This window comes from Maylandia zebra, linkage group LG11, assembly GCF_041146795.1.
Source record: "Maylandia zebra isolate NMK-2024a linkage group LG11, Mzebra_GT3a, whole genome shotgun sequence".
Classification (NCBI taxonomy): Eukaryota; Metazoa; Chordata; class Actinopteri; order Cichliformes; family Cichlidae; genus Maylandia; species Maylandia zebra.
In genome coordinates, this window is record NC_135177.1 from 23,202,574 (window position 1) to 23,226,866 (window position 24,293).

The following is a 24,293-nucleotide window of genomic DNA, read 5'->3' on the forward strand; positions in this document are numbered from 1 at the left end:
CAAGACAGTGTACATCACTGTTACAACAGCGTTTGTTTTCATTCAAAGGCTTTATGGCTTTTCCTATAATACCTGGCCAATTTTATGTTTCTTTAAGCAAGTTCTTCATGACTGAGCCAAGTGTCCTCTTTTTTGGAAATCAAAATATGGTCACCCTACTTTAGATGCCACTAAAAGCGAAAACATTTAAAGCAGGGGTCCCCAATCCCAGTCCACAAGGGCCGGTGTCCCTGCAGGTTTTAGATCTCACCCTGGGTCAACACACCTGAATCACATTGATTAGTTCATTACCAGGCCTCTGGAGAACTTCAAGAGGTCATTTAGCCATTTACATCAGCTGTGATGGATCAAGCACACATCTAAAACCTGCAGGGACACCGGCCCTTGCGGACTGGGATTGGGGACCCCGATTTAAAGTGTCGGCTTTTTAAAAATGAAACCTTAATAAAATATATGAGAGACATGGTGCCCGAACATATAGTTTCAACCTCGATAAGCCAGTTTTCTTTATCACAATATCATTCTGTGACATTATTGTGGAGAAATTTTGATCCACTCTTCTACACTCCACAATATTGCTTCAGTTCACCAAGGACCTGTACAGTTTGAGATGTAGACATCAGGTGTTTTGCCGTTTTTTCTGAACATTGCACCATTTGGCGTTGGGATAAATTTGCTGGGAAATCCTCTCCTGAGAGGTGTAGCATTTTGTTAACACACACCTGAGTGCTCTATGCTGACGCTCAGTCATATATCAGGCCCGGGATAAAGACAACATATGTTCTGTTTTTAATTATTAGTCTCTTCTAAGTCTAAAAAGGGAAACCCTTCTTAAACAGGAAGAGTAGTGGAGGTACCAAGGAAATATAAAATATAGGGTTCTAAAATATAATTTATTTCACATAAAAACCGTCGAGCTGCTCAGTCCCTCCCGACATAGTCCTTAAGTCTGTGACGTACCGCCGCTGCCACCTGACGTCTCTCCCCAAAGCGTTTCTCCCCATCCACAAATCCACAAATCAGTGGAAGTGTGGAAGGTGTTCTAACAAAAGTTTTCTGAGACGTGACCAGAGGGAAGAAAACTATTTAGAAATTGTGGAAAAGTTTGAAGTCAGTATGTATGTATGTATGACCCATGGCTATTGAGCGCTGAAAATCAGAAGCCTTTGTCACATAAGCAAGAATGAAAAAGAAACACTGAAAGTAGTAAGAAGGGTGAGGAACAAGTCCACTGTATGTGATCTGTTTCAGCGAGGGAGTTCATGTTAACATTTAACATGTGCCCCGTGTGCGGCAGCCTGTTACAGCAGCTCTGCTCAATCTGAGTTTCTTTCTTTCTTATCTTTTCTTCTCGTAATTTTTTATAACTAACGTATCAGTAATTAGACTCTGCAACCATGTTCTACCGTTTTGTGCTAGTTCTGGTCGTTTTTCTTAGTTTATTTCTACTTTTTTCACGCGTGTCTGGGGACCCAGAGCAGGGATCCTTTGTTTACAGTAAGGATCAGCTGTTAGCGCTGCGTCCCGCAGCGGTACTGCCGGCGGACAGACCCGACATTCCCAGCGAGCTGAGGAGGAAAAGACGGGGGTGTCGTGCTGAGAAGGAGCGCCGTCGCCCGAGAAGGAGACGTTATCGACCATCTCTTCCTTCTGTAATCATTGGAAACGTAAGATCTTTGCCCAATAAGATGAATGAGCTCACGTCGCTAACCTGGTCACAGAGGGAGTACCGGCAATGTAGCATCATGATGCTAACGGAGTCGTGGCTAACACCGCTAACTCCGGACACAAGCGTGACACTACCGGGATTTCAGATGCTGCGAGCGGACAGGACGAGAGAGAGCGGTAAGAGGAAAGGAGGGGGACTGGCAGTTTTTGTGAACGACAGATGGTGTAACCCTGGGCACATCACTGTGAAAGAACAACTCTGCAGCAGAGACATTGAGCTGTTAGCCGTTAGCATGCGTCCGTACTATCTGCCCCGGGAATTCTCGCATGTTATCGCAATAACAGCGTATGTCCCCCCCTCGGCCAACGCGGATGCAGCCTGTGACACTCTCCACTCAGTGGTCAGCAGACTGCAAACACAATCTCCGAGAGCCCTTCTCATAATATCAGGGGACTTCAATCATGCCTCTTTGGACTCCACACTGCCCACCTTCACCCAGTATGTGACCTGCTCAACCAGAGACAATAAAACACTGGACTTACTGTATGCCAATGCTGAAGAGGCATACAGTTCATCACCTCTCCCTCCACTGGGCAAATCTGACCACAACCTGGTGCACCTTGTCCCTGTGTATGAGCCCTTAGTGCGCAGGGTGCCACCAGCCACCCGCACAGTGCAGAGATGGTCAGAGGAGAGCGAGGAGGCTCTTAAGGACTGTTTTGAGTCGACTGTGTGGGAGGTGATCTGTGACGACCATGGAGAGGACATCGACAGCCTTACTACATGCATTACTGACTATATTAATTTCTGTGTGGATAACACCGTACCTACCAGGACTGTACGGTGTTTCTCCAACAACAAACCTTGGATTACCCCAGAAATTAAAGCTGTCCTCAAGCAGAAGAGGAGGGCCTTCAAATCCAAAGACAAAGAGGAGTTGAAAAGGGTGCAGAGAGAGTTGAGGGGACTGATAAGGAATGGGAAGGACAGCTACAGGCAGAAGATGGAGAACCAGCTTCAGCAAAACAACGTTGGTGAAGTCTGGAGAGGCCTCAGAACCATCTCAGGCCACAAACAGCAGAACTCTCTGCCTGGGAGGGATGTGAGGTGGGCAAATGAACTGAATCATTTCTTCAACAGATTTGATTCAACCATGAGACAGTCTACAACATCGGCTGCAGACTCACCCACCCCCACTGCTGCTGTTCCACCTCTGACACCTCAGACACTTCACACCTCCTCTATTCACCCTGCTCACTCCCCCCCACCCCCAACAACAGCATCCAATACACACTCAACACAAGGCTCCAGCCTGTCTCTCTCAACCACCCAGGTTAGGAGGGAACTGAGGAGGATTAATGGCAAGAAGGCAGCGGGCCCAGATGGCATCAGCTCGAGGGTCGTCAGGTCCTGCGCGGACCAACTGTGTGGGGTGATGGAGCACCTCTTCAACCTGAGCCTGAGGTTGGGAAGAGTCCCACAGCTCTGGAAAACCTCCTGTGTTGTACCAGTGCCAAAGACTTCACGCCCCAAGGACCTCAACAGCTACAGGCCGGTGGCTCTGACATCCCACCTGATGAAGACCCTGGAGCGGTTGGTCCTGGCTCAGCTTCGGCGCCTAACAAGCTCATCACTGGACCCACTTCAGTTTGCCTACCAGCCTGGCATTGGCGCGGATGATGCCGTCATTCACCTCCTACATCGTTCCCTCGCTCACCTGGAGACCGCTGGAAGCACTGTGAGAATCATGTTCTTTGATTTCTCCAGTGCCTTCAACACTATTCTTCCCTCGGTTCTGAAGGACAAGCTGGAGAACTCTGGAGTGGACCATCACCTCACTACCTGGATTTTGGACTACCTCACCGACCGACCACAGTATGTGAGGACTCAGGGCTGTGTGTCGGACAGGGTCGTCTGCAGTACGGGGGCCCCACAGGGAACGGTTCTGGCTCCGTTCCTCTTCACCATCTACACTGCAGACTTCTCCCACAATTCCACCCAGTGCTTCCTGCAGAAGTTCTCTGATGACTCTGCAATAGTCGGCCTCATCACTGATGGCGACAACAAGGAGTACAGAGGACTGACTCAAGACTTTGTGGACTGGTGCCAGCTGAACTACCTCCAGATCAACGCCAGTAAAACCAAGGAGCTGGTGGTAGACTTCCGCAGGCACAAGCATTCTCCACTGCAACCACTGAACATCCAGGGTATGGACATTGAGGCTGTGGACAGCTACAGGTACCTTGGTGTTCATCTGAACAACAGACTGGACTGGACTCATAACTCAGACGCCCTCTACAGGAAAGGGCAGAGCAGGCTGTACCTGCTGCGGAGACTCAGGTCGTTTGGGGTGGAGGGCCCACTCCTGAAGACCTTCTATGACTCTGTGGTGGCTTCTGCTATCTTTTATGGTGTGGTCTGCTGGGGCGGCAGCATCTCTGCTGGGGACAGGAAGAGACTGAACAGGGTGATCCGAAGGGCCAGCTCTGTTCTAGGATGCCCTCTGGACCCAGTGGAGGTGGTGAGTGACAGGAGAATGGCAGCTAAGCTGTCATCCCTGTTGGACAACGTCTCCCACCCCATGCAGCAGACTGTGACAGCACTGAGCAGCTCCTTCAGTGGGAGACTGCGGCACCCACGGTGTGGGACGGAGAGATTTCACAGGTCTTTCCTCCCCACTGCTGTCAGACTCCACAACAAAGACTTTAACTGAACAAACACACACATCCACACATGTGCAATAACACTAATTGCAATAATCTTTTCTGGCATCGTTGTATTTTTACTCAGTTGTATATAGCATTCGTATTCTATTTTTATCTTATTGTATATTTTTATTCTATTTTATTCTACTGTATATAGTATATTATTTTATTCTATTCTGTACAGCTGTGTACTGTATTTATTCTTATTGTATTCTAATTTTTGCGTCATAACTTTTGCACTGTCCACTTCCTGCTGTGACAAAACAAATTTCCCACGTGTGGGACTAATAAAGGTTATCTTATCTTATCTTATCTTATGCTAACTGAGCAAGAGGAACTGACCTGAAAGATAGGATCATCGCCAACCTGGAAACTTGGACCCTCGGTAGCCGGTTACCAAGATTATGTGAAGTAATCTTGTAGAAGTAACCACCACCCTCTGAGGGTCTACTAGAGGAAGTCAATACAGCACTACAGACAATCGAGGAATCCAGTATGGAGGCACTAATCATGGCAACACAGAAACAAGCTCTAAGGACAAGATCCACAGAGGCTGGGGTCTATCACACCAGGCAAGACCCCAGGTGCAGGCTGTGTTAAGATGCCTCTGAGACAATCCAGCACATAACAGGAGGGTGTAAGATGCTAGCAGGCAGGGCATACATGTAAAGCTATAACCAAGTGGTCAGCGTAGTACACAGGACCATCTGTGGAGTGTATGGCCTGGAAGTCCTGAGGTCAAAATGGTTGGTCAAGAATGACTGAGCTAAGATTCTGTGGGACTCCTAGATACAGACGGACAAAATGTTGGTGGCTAACCAATCGGACATAGTGGTGGTAGACAAGCGAAGAAGAGCCCAGGAACAACACCTGAGATCTCTGTCCAGAAGACTGCAGTCCTAGGAACAGCTAAGATTCTGTGCAGGACCCGTAAGCTCCTGAGCTTGAAGGATAGATCGAATATATATTTAAAACTTGCTATATAAGGCTTTGATAGATGTCTTATTAAGACGTTGGATGTCTACAAGACTGAGTCAACTGCTTTTAAAATAAAGTTGTGTTTTTACTGTATTACCTGTACTGTGTTTCTGAAATCTGGCCCCTGACATATTCCCTTCATGAAATAATAATTAATAAAAACTAAAACTAATAGAAACTGAACTAAAACGAAACATTTTCAAAAAAAAAGAAAAAAGAAGCTAAACTGAAATGAGAAAACTCACTCTAAAAACTAACTGAAACTAAACTCAATAAAAGCGAGTCTAGAGAAAATAAAAACAAATTTATTACAAATACAGACGTCCTGTATAAGAAGGGCCAGAGTCGACCCCACCTGCTGAGGAGACTGAGGTCCTTCGGAGTCTGCTGGACTCTGTTAAGACCATTCTATGATACTCTGGTAGCATCTGCCTTTTTCTTTGCAGTGGCCTGCTGAGGGAGCGGATGCACGGACAGGGACAGGAGCAGGATTGACAAACTGGTGCAGAGGTCTAGCTCTGTGCTGGGATGTGCTCTGGAGTCTGTGGAGGTGGCGAGAGGAGGATGTTAGTAAAGCTGACATCCATCATGAACAACCCACATCACCCTCTGCATGAATCTGTGAGTGTGCTGAGCAGTTCCTTTAGTGAGAGACTGAAATACCCTTGCTGCAGGAAGGAGCGCTTTCACAGATCATTCATCCCAACAGCAACTCCTCAATCACAATGTCATGAGTCACTGGACATTGTTGACATCCACGGTCACACTTCATGCATGTGTATCATCCATATGTATATTTATTGTGTACATGTGTGTGTGCGTGTACATATTTATACTTTTAGATATCTATTACTTACATAGTAATAGTAACAACTCTCTATCCATAATCACGTACAGTGTATGCTACTGTTGGATATAGTGTTTACTTATTTTGTATTTTTTGTACTTTTCTTCTTCCATCTGTACCTGAGCTGAGGTAACACAAATTTCCTCACCGTAGGATCATTAAAGTCTTATGTTAAGATTACAAAACTATAAGACCTAAGACCTTGAGCTTGTCATCCACAGGCCTAGTTTGAGTTTTCAATCCTATGGAGATGACACAAGCTTTACAGCTCTTTAACCTCAGTAACAATCTTAAACTCAACTTCCTGTGTTTCTATGTTGCTAAATATGAATAAGAGTGACGTAATAGTTGTCAGCTTAATCTGGCATCTAGCACACTCACAGCTACATACCTGAGCTCTATGTCTATAAAGCTGTATAGTTTTAAAAACCTCAGTATAAATAAGCATGTCAGTTCAGGTGTCAAGTTTTGTTTCACACAGTTAAAGAGACTTAGTAAAATTAACTCAAACGAAAAGAAATCTAGAGTCAGTACATACTATTGAATCTCATACACCATCTTGATTGAAAAATCCAGCAGCCACACATAGTAACATTGTGTGGTTTTTCTAAAATGTTTTGTTATATTAATTATGTTTCTCTCTAATTATGTTGCCCCTCTTTTAACCACTGGTTAAATAACTTAACATCAAGTTTAGCTCTTGAGAAATTGACCTATATTGTTAGAAAGAAGGCTTCTGAATTTTACATCTGGAAGATATTTTTGGATCTACTGAGGAGTGGGGATGTGGGGGGGGGGGCGGTGGTGAGTGAATAAGACAACTAATTAATGGATAATGTCTGACTTGCTGTTGGGAATATACTATGTAACCTATATTATGATTTTTTTTTTTTTTTAAATTGTATTTATTTGTATGGTTTAATTTATTTAACTATGCATTTATTTGGAACCTTTTAGGATTAACACTTCAATTATCGTTATTACTATTATTATTAGTGTTGTTATTATTATTTTAATGACTGCCATACGTTCATTTTATGTTGGTGTTGATACTGTTGAAAAAACAAATAAACATACGTTTAAAAAAAAAAAAAAAAAACTGCATAGAGTCAGCTACTTTTTTTTTGGATAAACCAAACATTTTATTGAGAATTGTCACAACAGGAAGTATCAAGAAACACTCCTGTACAACATCCTTCTTAATCCTCCTCCTCATCGTCAGCTCCTCCAGCTCCACCCTGGCCCTTCTTGGCGTTCTTTCTCTTGACGCGGCCTGGGCGTCCACCGCCGTACGGAGACCTAAGGGAAAAGTCGATGTGCTTCTGGCTGTCCAGGCGAACCACAAAAGAGGGGATATTCACCACCTGCTTGCGCACACTGCCAAGACAAACAATAAAGGGAGGACTTTAGAAAATGTTGATGCATCTTCCAGCTGCACTTAAGAGTTGTCTTTGCAGTTTAAAAGCTGAAAAAGCTTTCAGGGTGGAAAAAGTGTGAATCTTTAATATTTTACATGTATAATTTACTGCAGGCTTCATTGACGAGGAATTCTTGACACCACAGGAAATCTGAACTTATGACTTAAATCATCAGCCTGAGTACTTCATATCCAATGCTGTAGTGAATACTACAATTGCCCGAGGTGCAATCCCCCATACCTTACCTGACGGCCACAACACCGTGGCACTGTCTGCGCCCTCGGCGGCAGGATTGGCTCTGGGCAATGTCTACTGACAAGGTATACGGTTTTGATACCGAATTGACCTTGATGAAAATCTTAACTGTTGTCAACAGGGTGTGTTACAGGTTGGTGGTCCTCTGATGGAAGAGGAAGCATCGACAGGTTCTCATGAGTCCATCAAAAAAACCAAAACAAAACAAAAAAAACCCCACTGAGCCCGTTATGTGTTGCTTTGAGCTTACCGAATGTGCCTCTGGCGGATAAGGACACGAGCGTGGTGGATGCTCTTGGCAAGTCCAAGCTTGAAGACCTGTGTCTGAAGCCTCCTCTCCAAGAAATCCTCGACCTTCAGGCCCAGGATATAATCGAGCTTCATCTTACCCTCATCGAGCACACCGATTCTCACCAGACGCCTGAGCAAAGCGTTACCTGGAAAACCACACGTATACACAAAACGTCATTTAAACATACAACCACAGAGACGTGCTCAAAAATCTATGCAGAGCAGAAATATTGGCCTCATTGACGAGGAATTCGTGACACCATGGTGAAGTCTGACACTTTATATATTTAAATCATCGGCCAACACAAACCAGCTTCAACTCATCCTACCCACCTTCAAACAGACGCTTTGGGTCCTTCTCATCCAGAGTGAGCAGCTCTCTGGCAGCCTTGCGGATCTTGGCAAGGGTGAACTTGACCCTCCACACCTCACGCTTGTTCCTCAGCCCATACTCACCTTAAAGGGAGATGAAACGCCGTAATCAGTTTAGTATACCTCATTAAAGGGTATGCCTTGAAATATATATATGGACGGAAGTTATGAAAATGAAAACATACCAATGAGTTTCAACTCCTGGTCGAGACGGGACTTCTCGAAGGGGCGGCGGGGGGTGACATATGTCTTACGACAAACCCAGCTTCTGGCAACGGGCATGATGGCTTATAAGTGCCTGCAAAACCAAGAAATTACAATGAGGGGGACGCTACATATAAGATTTATACCATTTTACACTTTTAATAGGTTATTCAAGGTTGACATGTTATTTGAATCTTGTGCACAGAAGACATTTTAAAGGCAAACATTATGCACGTTCAGCAATAACTCATGTTACAATTTACAACTAAGACAATCAAGTCAACCTCAAAAAGTAGAGTCAGTTTAATTAAGCCAAATAGGCTCTCCATCTGTCAGTCTAGTTCCGTTTTTCAAAGCGTTTACTGAATAATATAAAAAAGACATTAACTTTTTACCAGGCTAAAGGGACCTACAACCGTCACTATTACTTCCATGCTTCAACTGTATCGGTCAGATTTGCCACACGATCGTACGGTTTATGAAGACAAGGGTAATGTGTAAGGACCGAATTGACTAGAAACACTGATACATCGGATGCGCTTCATTAAATGTTTCTGAAACTACAATAAATCGCGTATAAACGTTTAACAGACCGGGCATCCGTAAGACTAGGCCGCAGCTACACCGCACCACGTTGTTTAATGTTAGCAGCTAGCATTAGCTTAAGCGCTTTTCGTTTAAAAACGCTTTAAAAAAAACATGCAGGTCTTCAATCGGCACAGGCATAAGTTTAGTTTCATGTCCTATGACTGTTTTTCAACGTGGAAGTCCACATACACTCGGTTTGTATTGCTGGTAAGGATGAGGATGGTAACCGTACCTGTCTCGCTCAGGCTCGCGCAGTAAAGAGGAAGTTAAAGGAAGTCCATAATCATTTATAGGGCCTGCGAGCACACTACATATCCCATGATGCCTCTCACCGCCCAAACGGAAGTCGGGCCCGCTGGGTTTGTCGCTCTCTGTTGGTCAAAGCGAAGAGCACAACCTGAACACATGGAAGAAGTTAAGATGAAGTTTGTTTATGCGCTTGAATCACGAACAGGCCTCATGTTATTACATAGATGGTATAACACGCAGCTTCAATGTGCACAGAGAGGCGGGAAAGGCCTGCTTCTTTCACTCTGCACAGAGGTTTGACTGAGTGGTCACAGATCTCCTCTTACAAAGTGAGAGTGAGGGAGGTAAGGTGGTAAACTCAGAGAGAAGGACATGGGTGACTATTTATATAACTCTGAAATGGGACCCTGACCATGTGTTTCTGTCTGTCAGGCTGCATGATCAACTGATGGACACACAGAAGCTCACTGGCTTTCTCTTTCACTGCTCTAAATCCCATCTTTTCCGGGTGTTTTGGGGGTTTCCCTTGTGTTTTCTTGCTTGACTTCATTTTCGAGGTGAAGCAAAAGTCTTAAGCGTGGTCTTTTTTTCCCACCTCCCTCACTTTCTTGGAGTTTCTGTTTCCTTCATTTGGGATTTTTCCTCCCTTTTTAAAAAAAAATTCCAGCCTGATCGCCTGCTCTTCTGTGTGTACATCAACCCTTCCTTTCCCCCTGCTCTCCTTTTCCTCCCATTTTCCTCCGTTCCTCATCTCCTCGTGTGTCGTTTTTGGGCTATGCTCTCCTCACCCACTGTGATCCTCCAGCCTTATGGACTCCCCGTCTACCCACAGGCAACCACATGCTACCCCAGCATAGTTCAGGTAAACTTCTTGATTTACACTGTGGCCAGACATTATCACATAAATACTGAGATTTTCCCCCCTAGGGAACATCCCTGAAATCATCTACTGGGGAACTATAACTTTATGCAACAAAATAATATTATTTATTATTACAATTCTTAATCTCAATGTCAGTTATTTTGCATTTCTAGAGCTCTGGTTGTTATTTATTCTTTTATTCACCCAAATACTCACATTAAGAAATATAATCAAATAATTGGACATTTAAATCAGCACCTTTGTATGATTTTGCTTAATGATTAAACTAAAAAGATCTTATTCCTATTACCAGACAAAATCCCTGTATTTTGTAAAACTTAAAACATTTTCCAGTGAGCAGAAGAAGCCAAAAGGCCCTAAGTCACAGTTTAATCTAATTCAGTCTATCGATGCATTGCTTAATATGCAACAGGATCTGTGTGAAGTGTGCTAGTTGTGAAATGTCTTATTTATTCACTAGTAAGGACATATTAGTGGTTATCTTTAGTCCACCAGCAAGTGTCCCTGACATGCCACTAATGCCACAGCTCATTTAGTATCTCTCTACCTTGTCTCTGTGCTTCACACCAGCTGTATTTTTAGCCCTCCTCTCCTGAGCAGATAATCACAGGAAGAGGGTCTGTCACCTGTCTTGTGTCCTGTAGTGAGCTGTGCTTAAGATAAATGTGTGAAACCAGCCTGTTGTGCATTTAAATGTTGAATATTAGGCTCCTCCGGGGTAACCTTGACTTATTTCATAAGATTCAGAGAGCTGTTTATGGAAAACAGATGCAGAGAGAATTGTTATTTGAAGGTGACTGGCACTGAAGTAAATAGTCTGAAGCCCCAGCTAGATCTTCCAAGATTCAAGAACTTTATTGTCAGTGCAACAATATACACAGTATACAGCGTACCGAAATGCTCGAATCCTTCACTTCAATCCAGCAATTGTTCCCTTTTTAAAAGTGTCATATTTCCAAGTGCTGGGGAAATTCCTTTATGACTGATGTGGAGCATCTGTTTTAACACAACATTTGGCAGCTTGTAAAACTCCTCTCTCCTCATTATCAGCAATCTTTTCTTCTTTTTTTTTTTTATCAGCAATATAAACAAAAAGCCTGTCGTGTCGCTCAATAGGAGGAACCGGGATGTGCAGAATGTGCAGATGGATGGATGAAAAAAAGGAATATTGTGTTACACTTTAATAAGCTACATGTTGCTAACATTTGTAACTCGGCCAGCACCAAAAGGCCACATCTGCAGTCAGCTTCGTCTTGTGTAAATCCCGTGGCAACTGTCCCAGCAAGCACCTGGCTCCGAGCCGTCGACCTCTGACCGCAAGCCAGCAGCTGCGGAAGGAGACGAGCGAGAGAGGGGGAACAAATGGCAATGATAATAAAAAACAAGCCCGTGAGGAGTCTCGTGTTGAGACTGTGGTGCTGAATCAGGCACAGTGGCTGGTTAGTTAGTTAGTCTGTAAGGTGGGGGGAGAGTTGACAGTGATATCTAACAGATGCATTTTCTTCGCTCAACATCGCTTTTATATCTCGGAGGAGGGTCGGAGCAGCTAGATCGTCGTTTCTTCTGATAAGTAGGACAGAGTGCAGGGGCAAGTTGTGTCAACATATTTGGAAACATGTTCCAGCTCCAGTGCGAGAGTTAAGAACGGCCTCAGAGTTGGACGGCGCCTCAATACCTATCTTTCAGCTCTGGTTCAAACTTAAATATTTCTCTTGAATAACGAGTAAGAGCTGCAGATGAATCATCTCCATCAACTTTTCCTCATTCAGTAATTATCAGGGTGAAGCCTGCTTGAATGTCAAATCTGGTTTGTTGAGAGTGCACACTTTATTAAAAATCCTCCTCCAAACCAACAGAGAGTGGTCAAATGAAATCCTCCAAGCCAACAAGAGTCTGCCTGACAACCATTTCCTTGCTTATACAACCAGTTTAACAGCCAGCAGAGCTATGCCAGCCATTATGAGCTGGCGTGGGATAGAGTTTTTTTTAATCGTGACTCCTTTAAATCCTGAAGGCAGCTGACACACTTGTGGCATTTTGCTTGTAAGGTAACTCAGGGTATCCTCTGATCCAGTGATTAAGTGAAAGTATCAGTGCTCTAATAGAAATATTCCCAGTTACTGTGGGGGAATCCTCACAAATGTGAGGATTTTCCAGGATTGTCTTCCAGAATAAATGTTCTTAGATTTGTGAAGTCGTATCCGGAAGCCAAGACAAAATAATTTCATCTGAACATTGCGCTGCAGCATTATTGTACATCTTTAAATGAGGACTGTCCACCATCAGAATGAACATACGGGCTCTATACATTATCTTCATGATCAGCACAAACCTTCATGTGGTTGAAACATATCATGTCACATGTGTCTGAAGTATTAAGATGGAAAAGTTTAGAGTACGAACAGCTCCAATAGTAAGAATCTGCCACTCAGTGTTACTGTTGCGATGAAGTCCTTGGAAAGTTTTCCCTCCTGTAAGAACTCCCTGTCTCCTGAAAGTCTGAGAAGGCCCGTCACAGATATCTCATCTGTTTATACAAGAACTGTTGTGTTAAATGCTTCAGCTGGAAGTCCTAACACAAGATATAAAGCAATAAATCAGAAAGTTTAAATACACATATAACAGTACAGAAGGCGGCATATATACAACATATATGTAGACAGTCAGTGTGAAGAGGTGAGGCTGCACAGACTGTGTTTCTTAGTCTCCTGGTGTGTGACACGTGGACTCATATCTCCTGCCAGACGTTGTCAGGGAGTGCAGACTGTCATGTTGATGTGGTGGGATCTTTAACACTATTGAATCACTGATGCATCTCGGCCTTCCTGAAGCATGGCTGGGTCCAAAACGAGGCGGCGGTAGGTTTATAGTATAAAGCAAGCTCAACATCAGAAATTCAAGTGTAAGCAGTATAAGTATGCTGTAGTCTGACAGCTGGGTAAATGTGTTCACTTTGTTGTTTTTTCTGTTGTGTGGTCATGTTGTAGTAAGATCAGCGAAGCACTTCACTCGCACCCAACCCAAACATTGATGTCATTATTGTGCTTGTGAAGTCCTCTGTTTCTTAAAAGGCAACTGAGCCACTCCACACAACACAAAGAGAAGTAGATGTTCATGAAAATGTCTCTGAGGTAATAAAACCGTGTCTGTCAGGGCCGATATTCTCTGAGGCGACATTTAGCACGATGCACCCTCAGCAGGAGCACACACATTCATAAATACTTAATCCTGGGGGGGAAGCTCCGTACGCTTTCTGTGCTCATGAGTAGGTTAGAGGGGCCCTCTGGGCTCTTTGTGGGAGCAACAAGGTGACTGAAAGTTACAGATGTCCACAGCTGGTGTGGAACACCTCCCCCACCCACAGCCACCCCCCACCCCCGGTCACTTTTCCTCTAGCAATCATTTGATGATTGGTGGATGGGTAGAACTTATGGTGCGGTGGGCGGGTGGTCAGCTGGCATTAAAAATGCGGCAGTTGTTAGACAATGCATCAGAGATCGAGGAATGCAGTAAGGGGGTAAGACCGCTTTTATTTCTCTGCTTTTTACCTCACTTGAATGGAAACTGCGCAGGAGTTTCCTCCAAACCACTGCTTACACTTGGTTTGGAGGAGGTCCTGTTTTCCTGTTTAATCTTGTTTTTCTCATTAAAGGTAGTTTGTTACGCATTTAAAAAAAAAAAAAAAAGTTTTTAAGTAAACAGTTGTTTAATTAAAATGGATATTAGAGATTCTAAAGTCTATGAGACTTAAAACATACCTGTGGCTGTTGAATCTGATGAGATTCCAATAATTTTACATGACATTGTACTACATAAAGTCAACATTTTGGACATAAATATTGTTTTCAAGTGCCAAATCTGTCATTTGTAATGGGAAAAACAGAAAGAGTTAAATTTAACAATGAGCTCCACGTTTGGCATTAAGAATGAATCAGTTATTACAATTGTGAGAAATGTCTTAATATTAGAGATGTTTTTAATTATATCTATACTTGGATGTTGCTTTGGATAAGCAAAAAGAAATGTAGTGTTTAGGACTGGTCATCAGATGTATTTTTCAAGGATAATTTACTATTTCTTTATTACCACACACAAAAAACAAACTCACAAAAGGCAGTTATTTAAAAAAGAATAGGTAAATATATAAGGTAATTTATAGTGACCTCTTCCAAACACTGCAACCTACCAGTAAGCTTATTTAGCTTTGTATTTTGTCTTACTATTACTGTTAAAAACATCTTTTGCTATGGTTATTATTATCAGATTATTTAAGAGATTTCACAGCATTTTACTCCTTCTGACAGTTAAACTGATGTGTAAAATTGGGTGGAACAATCATTTATTGTGGTATTTGTGTATCTGTCATCTTCATTAAAGATCACAGTGTCACTGCAGCGTGTTTATGCAGTTTGTTTTATTGTAAAAACAGAAGATCAACAACAACATCTTGTGTTTCGTTTGTTTACATCTACGCTGTCATATTCTGGCATGAGTGGCTCATTCGTCTCCCTCTTCCTCTTTTCCTCAGGGGGCCCCCACTCAGGAGGCTGCCCCAGGCAGCGCAGACCCTGCCCTGCCTCAGGTCTATGCCCCGCCTCCCTCTTACCCCCCACCAGGTCAAGGTCCCCCAACATCCGCCAGCAGACTGGCAACTCTCGACTTTAGCTCTGCACATCCGAGCTCAGAGTACCAGGAACATCCCCAGCTCAGAGTCTATCAGGGCCCTCAGCACGATGGGGGCGACTCTCTGACATCTGGCAACACGGTAAGAGCGGTCTGTGACAAATGTTGATGTTCCAGGCCAATAAAACATGATCGTCAGTAAGTCGACAGGTAGCACTTTCACATGTTCTGCAGAGCAACAGGCCCAGATAGGGTTTCCTTCTATATTTAGAGCCCCATGTCCACCGCGGTGTCCTTGTATGGAAATGCCTGTCACCCTCTGTGGAGCAAAATGTCGAGGCAGCTGATAAGGGATTTATTGATGAAAATAAATGCCCACTTTTCCTTTCTCCCTTCCCCAGGTCTCATTTAAGTGTCAATAAAACTGATCACCTTTCCAGATCGCCGCTCGAACTTTGTGCTGATACTTACAGTTTACAGTTTAAGCTATCTGAAGGATGTTTATAAAGTCCATGTCAGGCTTTTGTGATTTGTCTGATGAAATCATTTCTGGTACAGGATAAACAATGATTACATCTTTAAAAATGTATCAACAAATGGTTTTTGAAACTAAAGAGAATTTTTAATAGATAATTTGTGTCTTCATTCTGCTACAGCGATAAGATTATTTCAACCTGTTTACCATCAAATTTGCTTTACATATTCTTTTAAAAACCAAATTAATCTTTTATTAAATCAACGGAAGAAACCTGCATTATAATTTTATCCTCAGTTGAATCTAAAGTCATTGCTCTGCAGCTGTTCCTGGCTGGTTGCGTAGATAACCCTCGTGTTTATTACCTCAAATGTTTCAGTGTAATCTTGCCGGTGGTGTGGCAGCAGTGTCCTTTACTCATACTGGCAGTTACCACACTGATGAATTTCACTGACACCCTGTGGTCTCTGGTTGCTGCTGATCTCTTTCTGTGTGTGGCCTGCACCACTTCAGCATCGGTGCACTGTGGGAGCGTCTTTAATTTCCATTTATATTGTAAGATAAAGACCCTACAATAACAGAGAACACATTAATGCACAAACAGGTCACACTGGCCTCAGTCTTTATGAGCTGCCTGATGTTTCCTCTTGATTTTGAATGAAATAACTTGATAAAACGATGAGGAATTGTTGTTACAACAGGCTACTAATCTGCTGGAATCTTATGGAAATTGTAATAAACTATATTATACAATTACACAGTTCAGAACTTGAGGGACTCTCTAGAATTTCCATCTTGTGCTGCCATCAGGTTAAAATCAAAGTGATTTTTTTGTTAGCCTACTTGCAGAATAATGACCACCAGTAAGCTGTAGGCTACTTGCATTATTCCTAATTAGCAATTTGAATTCAATTTCAAGCTCATTTACAATAACAAATTTACAATAACAGTTGCCTCAAGGGCCTTAATACTGTAAGCTAAAAACCCTGCAATATGAGAGGGAAAAAACCTTTTTAGCAGGAAGAGACAGCCAGCAGAACCAGGCTTTACAGTTTAAAAGCAAAATTTACCATGCCACTCTCACTGAATTGATTAAAAAAACAGCAACACACACGAGAGAAAGTTTGTCTTTTTTAAATAATGTAATATTTTGACTCACACTGCCTGCAGAGACCTATTGTCACTTCCCAGGTCTGTAATTGAAAAAAACGTATTTATTATTTTATTTTGAAAAAACTTATCTTAACCATGTAAAGCCTGAAATAAATATTACCCTTAAAATTAGAAGCCATCTATGTCCACTGTAAGCGACCATCTTTGAACAGGGGCGATGGTTTACGACACCATCTATAATCCAGTTTTGAGTTCCCTCCCCAGAAGCCTTAGCGCCCACTCACACCCTGGGCCATCTGACCTCAGGAAATCGCATGATAAGGTGGGGCCAGGTTTCACAATGAGCTCACCTGAAACTCTGGCTGATTGGGACCCACACCCGTTTTCACACCTTGGCTCATGTGATTAGAGGATCATCAGGGGGTCCTTTTGTCCCTCTTTGGGGGGAAACTCCCACTGGGTTTAAATCTGGGACTCTCCACCATTTGACCTTAGAACTGAAGAAGCTTCTCGGATGAGAGGTGAAACGTCTTCAAGCAACTTAAAGAAGTCCAGACGCTTTTCTTTGCAAGCTCCTTTGACTACCCTTAAAATTCTATTTTCTAAAAACTGGATTGTTTAGTAAACAAAATATTGTTTAGTAGACAAAATATAAAAAATATATTTTATTTTTTTAGTGCATCAGTGTTTGATTCATCGGGCTGTGATTGCAGCCATTCCCCAACTCTGTGAATGGTACTCATGACCATTGATCATTCGTCCTTGATCAGTGGTTGTTGATCAATGACAATTTGCATATTAATGCTCAAGGAACTGACATCACAGCCCACTGTTTATTCAGTGGTGCTAGTTTCAGTCATTATACAAATGTACTGTTTATAAGGTTGAGGAAACCTGCAGTCAGCTGAGACTGAAGAAGTCACCTGGATGAGTGACGAAACGTTTCTCCCACTGAAAACGGTTCATCCAGATGAACAGAACCAACCTTTTGGGACCTTGCAGAAGTGGTTACTTGAAGATGTGATTTCACCTTGGAACAGGTTTAAATATTCTTAACGGATTAGCAGATTTTTTTTTTCTTATTCATGAAGACATGAGTTATGTGGTCAGAGATGTGTGTGACTGTTTTGTTTTTGCAGTGCAGAAGTCTCCTTCAGACATGGAAACATCTACTCTGACACACGCAGAGCCGTCTGATCTGTGTGGCAGGTCAGCTCTGTGTCCTGCTTCTCCCTTCCTCCTCTCATAAATGGTGTTTTATGGCCCCGTTTATATATTTTATCACTAGAGTCCCAGACATACTCGGGTCCGTGATGATTTTCGGGGAAAGTTGAGACGTCGCCACGGAGGGAGGGGGTCAAAAAGGGGGGGGCGGGGTGAGGCTGACCGGATGATTCCCCCCCCTTTCCCCCGTCTGAAATATCGCTCAGGTCCAGAACTCAATCCTGCATCGTGACAATGACACCACCACCCAACTCAACCCTCTGTACCTCTGTCCCCCCCCCCTCCACTCTGGCCTGTATGTGCGTGTGTGTGTGTCTGCTGTCTACAGTTGAAGCCACATCGAGCCAGTGTAGTGTACACCAGTAGTAGCCTGTGTGCATTTATATGTCTGTATGAATGTGTTTCTGTACCTCTCTCTGTCTGTCTCCTTCTTATTAATGATGCCCCCTGACGAACGACTTTAACCTTTGGCAAAAAAGCAGCACCGTGACCCCCCACCCCACCCGTCCCCCACTGACCCTTCAGTTTTAAACTCTGTCCCCTTTCTGTGCACCTTCTTTGCCTTGTTTACTGAAGCCTTTTTCACTCCTTATCTGCCTCGTGGTACTAGACTGCTAATACTCAGGGCTTGGGAGTGTAATCTTATTTCCATTAGAGTAGCACATCTCCCAGTAATTTTTCTTTTTCGCGTTAATTTTTGTGCTCCCTGCTCCTCCTCTTCCTTTTGTTTCTTGCTGCTGAAGCTCACTGGTTTTAGTTTGTTGCCCTTTTTTGCAGATTTTCTTTCAAATCTATATATTTTTAACCACTTTTCTTGCAATGGTTGAACAATGCTGGTTGGCCAACACACCTGCACACACACATATATATATATGCACATACATGCACACACACTAGCATCGTGGTGCATTGTGGGATAGTGAATGTTTTGGTTTTGGCACATTAGTTCTTGAATTTTTCTGCATGGGGCAGTTTATATAAGTTAATCTAGCACAGGTATGTCTTTAATACTAAGGTAAAACAAGTAGTTGTTAGAGCCACTGTGGGAAACTTTGAGTTAGAGTCTGAAAACAGCTTAAAACAACTTCTCACTCTTCACGACGGCTGGAATGAGCAGTTTTAATACCAGACATTTGGCGTTTATTGTTAGCGTCACTGTCCTAATCTCCTACAGGCATGTATTCAACGACGCCTCACTAAACTGGAGCCCCTTCCACGCCTCCTTACATTTGCTTGAGAAGGTTCACTGGTTGCTGAATGCTGGTTGAACTTGGTTTGGTTCACTTGATCTCATGAAAGTGATCTTTGAGCTTTAATGCCATGTGATGCTTACGCAACTGGAGTTTTTACCTAAACATGAAATTCTCTGGAACATGTTGAATTTGTTGAATTTACTTTGTTGTTTGTTTGTTTTTCTCTTTTCCTTCTTTGCTTTTCTACTGATGCCCTCTCCCAATTTTTCTTCACATCTGTCCCACCTCATTCACACCCTCTCCATCTTTTGTTTTCCATCTTTTTTTGTTCTTCCCGTCCATTCTTCCTCTATCCACTTGCTTGCCTCCTCCTCTTCCTCTGCCTCCTTGTCCTGTTTCGTGCTTTCTCACTGTCAGGAGGACTCTTTGGTCCCCGTGACCTCTGACCCCCAGTCTCTCAGTGTGTCCGTGTCATCGGGGGGCGGGGCAGGAAGCGGTAGCGAGGAAGAGGGGTCAGGTAAAACCCAACCGAAACGCCTCCATGTCTCGAACATCCCCTTTCGCTTTAGAGACCCAGACCTCCGCCAGATGTTTGGGGTATGACAGTCACCTCGTTTCTGAGCTTCACACATACACAGAGCCCATGTTTTCATGTTGAATCCAACAATTTCCACTCTGTGAAAATTGCTCTGACACTTTCAGCAATTTGGCAAGATCCTCGATGTAGAGATTATCTTCAATGAGAGGGGGTCAAAGGTGAGCAGCTCAGAAATATGATCAGTGCTTTTAAACCAACGTGGGAATCATTCATCAGTAAACATATAACCGTGCAAACACACAGGGCTTTGGATTCGTCACTTTCGAGAATGCTACCGAGGCTGACAGAGCAAGAGAAAAGCTGAACGGGACAATTGTGGAAGGGAGGAAGATCGAGGTAAAGCGAGATTTCCCCATTTCTTTTTTAAAACTAGAAAACAAACATGCAGTTTTGTTTTACCCAGAGAGAGAAAAAAAATGGCCACCTCACTATGAATGTATTTATGACCCTGTAACTTCCCTTGGACATTATACCTAAGTGATATTTATTGATCACATGGCTGGAAATCACGCAGCTTTTGTGTTGTAGGTTTAACTTTCTGATTCCATGATTATCCTTATTATTTTATCCCCAGGTTAATAATGCCACTGCACGAGTAGTTACCAAGAAACCCCAAGCGCCTCTCGTGAACGGTGAAATCTCAAGTAAGAAACTTCTCATTAATATTTGGGTCCTGACTAATCTTTGGAGCTTGTTTTTAATAGAGGCCTTGTTTTTGCAGCTTCCGGTTGGAAGATCAACCCAGTCATGGGGGCCATGTACGCACCTGAGCTCTATACAGGTAACTAAAGGTTTCCCTCTTTCATGCTGACATATTGCTCTGAAGAGATGATCAGCACTGCCATTTCACTCCTCCTGCTACTTTTTTTCCTCTCCTCTATTTTAGTTGCCAGTTTTCCGTACCCTGTAGCGACTCCTACACTGGCCTACCGCGGTTCAGCGCTGCGTGGTCGGGGTCGAGCTGTCTACAACACAATTCGCTCCACTGCAACCACACCTGCTGCTGTCCCCACCTACCCTGGGTAAGACTCTGAGCACCGGTGTCGGCTTTATATCCAATTACTTTCATTTTGATAATGTTTTATTCTTTTTTTTTCAGGGTTGTGTATCAGGATGGACTGTATGGAGCAGAAGTCTATGTACGCAGCTGAACTCTACTCATATCTTTACTTTTTTAATCAGTCAATCAGTTGCTGCTGCTTTATTGTTGCTTCATCTTTCCCATGCAGGGCGGATACCCTGCAGCATACAGAGTGGCTCAGTCAGCATCTGCTGCCACAGCGACCTACAGTGATGGGTAAACAGACAAACAATGTACACAAAGATGAATGTTCTTGCTCATTCTGATGCTGTGTTTGAGCTTCAGCAGTACCACTGAGCAGCTGTGTGCCTAATAGTATATACCGCTTTTACCTGAGCAGAAACACAAAACCTATTTGGAGCATTTCGGCTATTCCCATGAAAATGTCTTCCTACCTACACAGAGCTCACTCTTTGAACTCAAACTTGGCTTTTGTAACTTTTATCAAGATAAACACAGCTTTTGAAAATATTCTGCCTTGTGCCAGGAAGTAAAGATCTGGATTTTCTCAAACAGTCAGGAATTTATCTTGTAACATTTACTGTGAGTGGACACAGTATGTAAAATAAAAAACCTCATTTTTTTGTTCCTGTGTAGCTCAAAGATCCCACCTGAGATTACGTTCTTGTTTTTATCTCAAGGATTTTATGGGCCTTGTTAAGCAGCTTTAAATTAACCAATAGCACACAAACTGCTAGTAGAAGAAGAAGCTTTCAACTGCTCCCTTAGTCACAAGGGGTCGTCACAGTGGGCAGATCCACATGTTTGTTTTGGCAGATTTTTATGCCGGATGGCCTTCCAAACACAACCTCAAAGGGATGTGTGGCTCTTCCAAGGATAACAATATCATAATAACACCCAAAGTACTGTTTTTGTAAGATACTTCAGATATTATTCAGTACCAAATGTGCTTTTGATTGGTTTCCATCACATAACTTATTACAGTGCTGGATGCTCACATTAATCATGGCAGAATATTCACATAATGTAAAAAAATTCACATATATGCCTGACTTCAGTTGGCTTTCATTAATCATAAAGAATTTGCAGAATTTCATTTGCAGATAAATTAATAAGAAACAAAGTTTAATTGGAGTCGTGATATTATTATTTTTTTAAACAGATATGGACGGGTTTACGCTCCAGAGGCCTATCACCACTCAGTCGGACCAACAACGTATGGGGTCGGTACAATGGTGAGCAGCTATCAGAGTAAACAAAGCTTAATCTGAGAAATACATCACGGTGGTTAACTTGCACCTTTCACCCTACTACTGTCAACAGGCCAGTTTGTACAGAGGAGGATACAACCGCTTCACCCCCTACTGAGGCCCGGTGAAGGGCGGGGTCGTCGGGCATCTCTGTTGAACTTTGGGACACTGCAGGGCAGATTACAATAATCCTTAAAAACAACCTCGGAAATGTGGCACACGTGGTGTCACCTCCTGTCTCCATCACAACCTCTCTTCGGGAGACTAAACAGACTGAAGGTTAAAATACTGTAGGACCCACTTACCATCCGCTCTGCTGGAGAATACGTAGGAGACGCTGTCGCTTGAAACCTTTTAATGCTTTGCTTTTTTTTTTTTTTTTTTGGATAAGTGGTTAAAAAAATACTGTGAGATTCTTGTGTTTAATAATTTGGGATTTTTTTTCAGGGGTCAAACTGTGCAAAAAACATTTTGTACAATTTTAAATGATTTATTTTTGTTGGCATTTATCTACTGAGTGTGTGTGTGTGTGTGTGTGTGTGTGTGTGTGTGTGTGTGTGTGTGTGTGTGTGTGTGTGTGTGTGTGTGCGTGCGTGCGGGAATGTCTGTGAGTTTCAACATCAAGAGAGCGATTTGGCTGCGACACTGATATTGCAACTAAAAGCACAGAAATAATGTTTATCAGCTGGACTTATTTTTATTTCTAACAATCTACCTCTAAATCTACATGTTTAGCTTTTCATACAGCCGTTACATTTAATCCTTGTTTGCAGTTTCTTGAGTCCTTTCCTACCTTTCTGTTCATAAATACTAACACAGTGTAGTTTCTGTTTTCTGGCTTCACTCCTTGCTACCTTGCTTGAGCTTTGATGACCGGAGGGTCACTGTCCTGTATTTTCTCCCTCTTTTCTCCTTCATTACTGCTAAATGACTTCTTTTCTTGTATCAGTTAGTTCTTCTTGGCTTTGTTTTACTCTATTCTGCTTTGTTTGATGTTTACCTCTGAATAAATCAGACTTTTTTCTCCTCTATCTCTTCTGTTCTTTATTCTGCTTCTCCTCACTCCCTGGGTTTCTGGTTTTTCTTCTGTGGCAACGCAACATTACATCGACAAGGCTATAGAAAAAAAAAACCCAAACAAACCCTTCTTTTATTTTCTTTGTGTGATTTCACTGCTTACTGTTTAGTTGCATCATTCTCATATTTTTCCCTCCTCCTTCTAACACTCAGTGCCAGTATTCATGCTCTACATGTATGAAAACCATCCTGGGCCTGTTTTCTATTTTCTGCACATTCTAAACTTCCAGATTATTGGCCTGTGTTTCATTTCCTTTGTAAGTTTCACCTCATGTGATAGATCAGCAATGCATTTTAATCTTTTCTTATTAAGTCTTATAAGTGTTTTATGCAACAACTTCTTTACTCCACGTTTGTTTCCTCGTGTGAATTTCTTCTGTACCGTTTCGCTGCTCTGCTTCTGCCTTTTTTCTTCTTAGTAGTATTTCTTTTAGCGTTTAGTCTTTTTCGTTTGCCAGCTTTCTTGCTATTTTTAAACTGAACTGTCCTTTGCCATTATATGCCTTTTGCTGTTTGCATGACAAAATGATTTTTTTTCCTGCTGCACTTTCTACATCTTTAACCTTCCACACTAACTTTTTTCCAGCTGCTCTCAAGGATTTTTAATCTGTGTTGGTTAAAGTAAAAACTATCACCATATGAAGAACATTAAACCATCGTGCTTCGTCTGCTAGCTGATCTGCTTTATCACAGATGCCATCATTCAACATCTTCATAATAAACTGTTTGCAAGCAACTCTGTGCTCCACTGAACTGCTAGATTTCAATCAACTCCAGCAAAAACAAAAGACAGTATGTGCTCTCTGTACTTTTTTTTTTTTTTATTAGACGTCTTTCCAAAAGATATGTACACAATATTTACAAAATGGCAGTTTATCCTATCAGATCTATGTAGCCATGGGAATGAGGGATAGGGAGGGCGCATTACAGATAGACCTTCAGCTTCAGTTGTTAAAGTGCTGCAACACAAACTATTAAAAGCACTGCAGACAGGATACAATACTTACTAGTGAGAGTTGCACACGGCAGTCACAAACATACCCAACATAAGAGGAAAAAAAAAGGGTAAGAATGACAAAAGAGAAATACTGGTTAGAGAGTCAGGGGAGAGGAGAGAGGTTGAAACATCATGCAGGGAGGAGTGAAGAAGAGAAAGTGAGAAGATTCTACAAAAAACTAGTTAAAAAAAGAAAAAAAAAAGAAAAAGAAATGAACAAAGGTGGAGGGAAAGAGGGAGAT

At 42.6% G+C, this 24,293-nt stretch overlaps 2 protein-coding genes across 3 annotated transcripts; one reads left to right on the forward strand and one right to left on the reverse strand.

The window, feature by feature from the left end:
- Window positions 1–7,313: 7,313 nt before the first annotated feature.
- Window positions 7,314–9,705, reverse strand: rps9 (ribosomal protein S9). Of its 2 annotated transcripts, XR_013100835.1 has the most exons (6): window positions 9,560–9,705; window positions 8,721–8,833; window positions 8,497–8,619; window positions 8,123–8,309; window positions 7,863–8,017; window positions 7,451–7,576 (listed from the first exon to the last, which is right to left on the reverse strand). XR_013100835.1 is itself a non-coding variant. In XM_004541171.3 (5 exons), the coding sequence occupies exons 2-5, from the start codon at window positions 8,815–8,817 to the stop codon at window positions 7,399–7,401; spliced, it is 585 nt and encodes a 194-aa protein (XP_004541228.1). In that variant the 5' UTR covers window positions 8,818–8,833; window positions 9,560–9,704; the 3' UTR covers window positions 7,314–7,398. The 2 variants fall into 2 exon arrangements, 1 of the variants encoding a protein (XP_004541228.1); XM_004541171.3 differs by lacking the exon at window positions 7,863–8,017 and having other exon boundaries at window positions 7,314–7,576; window positions 9,560–9,704.
- Window positions 9,706–10,008: 303 nt separating this feature from the next.
- rbfox1l (RNA binding fox-1 homolog 1, like) lies at window positions 10,009–24,264 on the forward strand. The gene is made up of 12 exons (XM_004541167.5): window positions 10,009–10,438; window positions 14,988–15,224; window positions 19,505–19,684; window positions 19,790–19,843; window positions 19,929–20,021; window positions 20,260–20,329; window positions 20,407–20,466; window positions 20,572–20,707; window positions 20,785–20,824; window positions 20,915–20,982; window positions 21,890–21,962; window positions 22,051–24,264. Exons 1-12 carry the CDS (start codon window positions 10,352–10,354, stop codon window positions 22,093–22,095), a joined length of 1,143 nt encoding a protein of 380 aa, XP_004541224.1. The 5' UTR covers window positions 10,009–10,351; the 3' UTR covers window positions 22,096–24,264.
- Window positions 24,265–24,293: the final 29 nt, after the last annotated feature.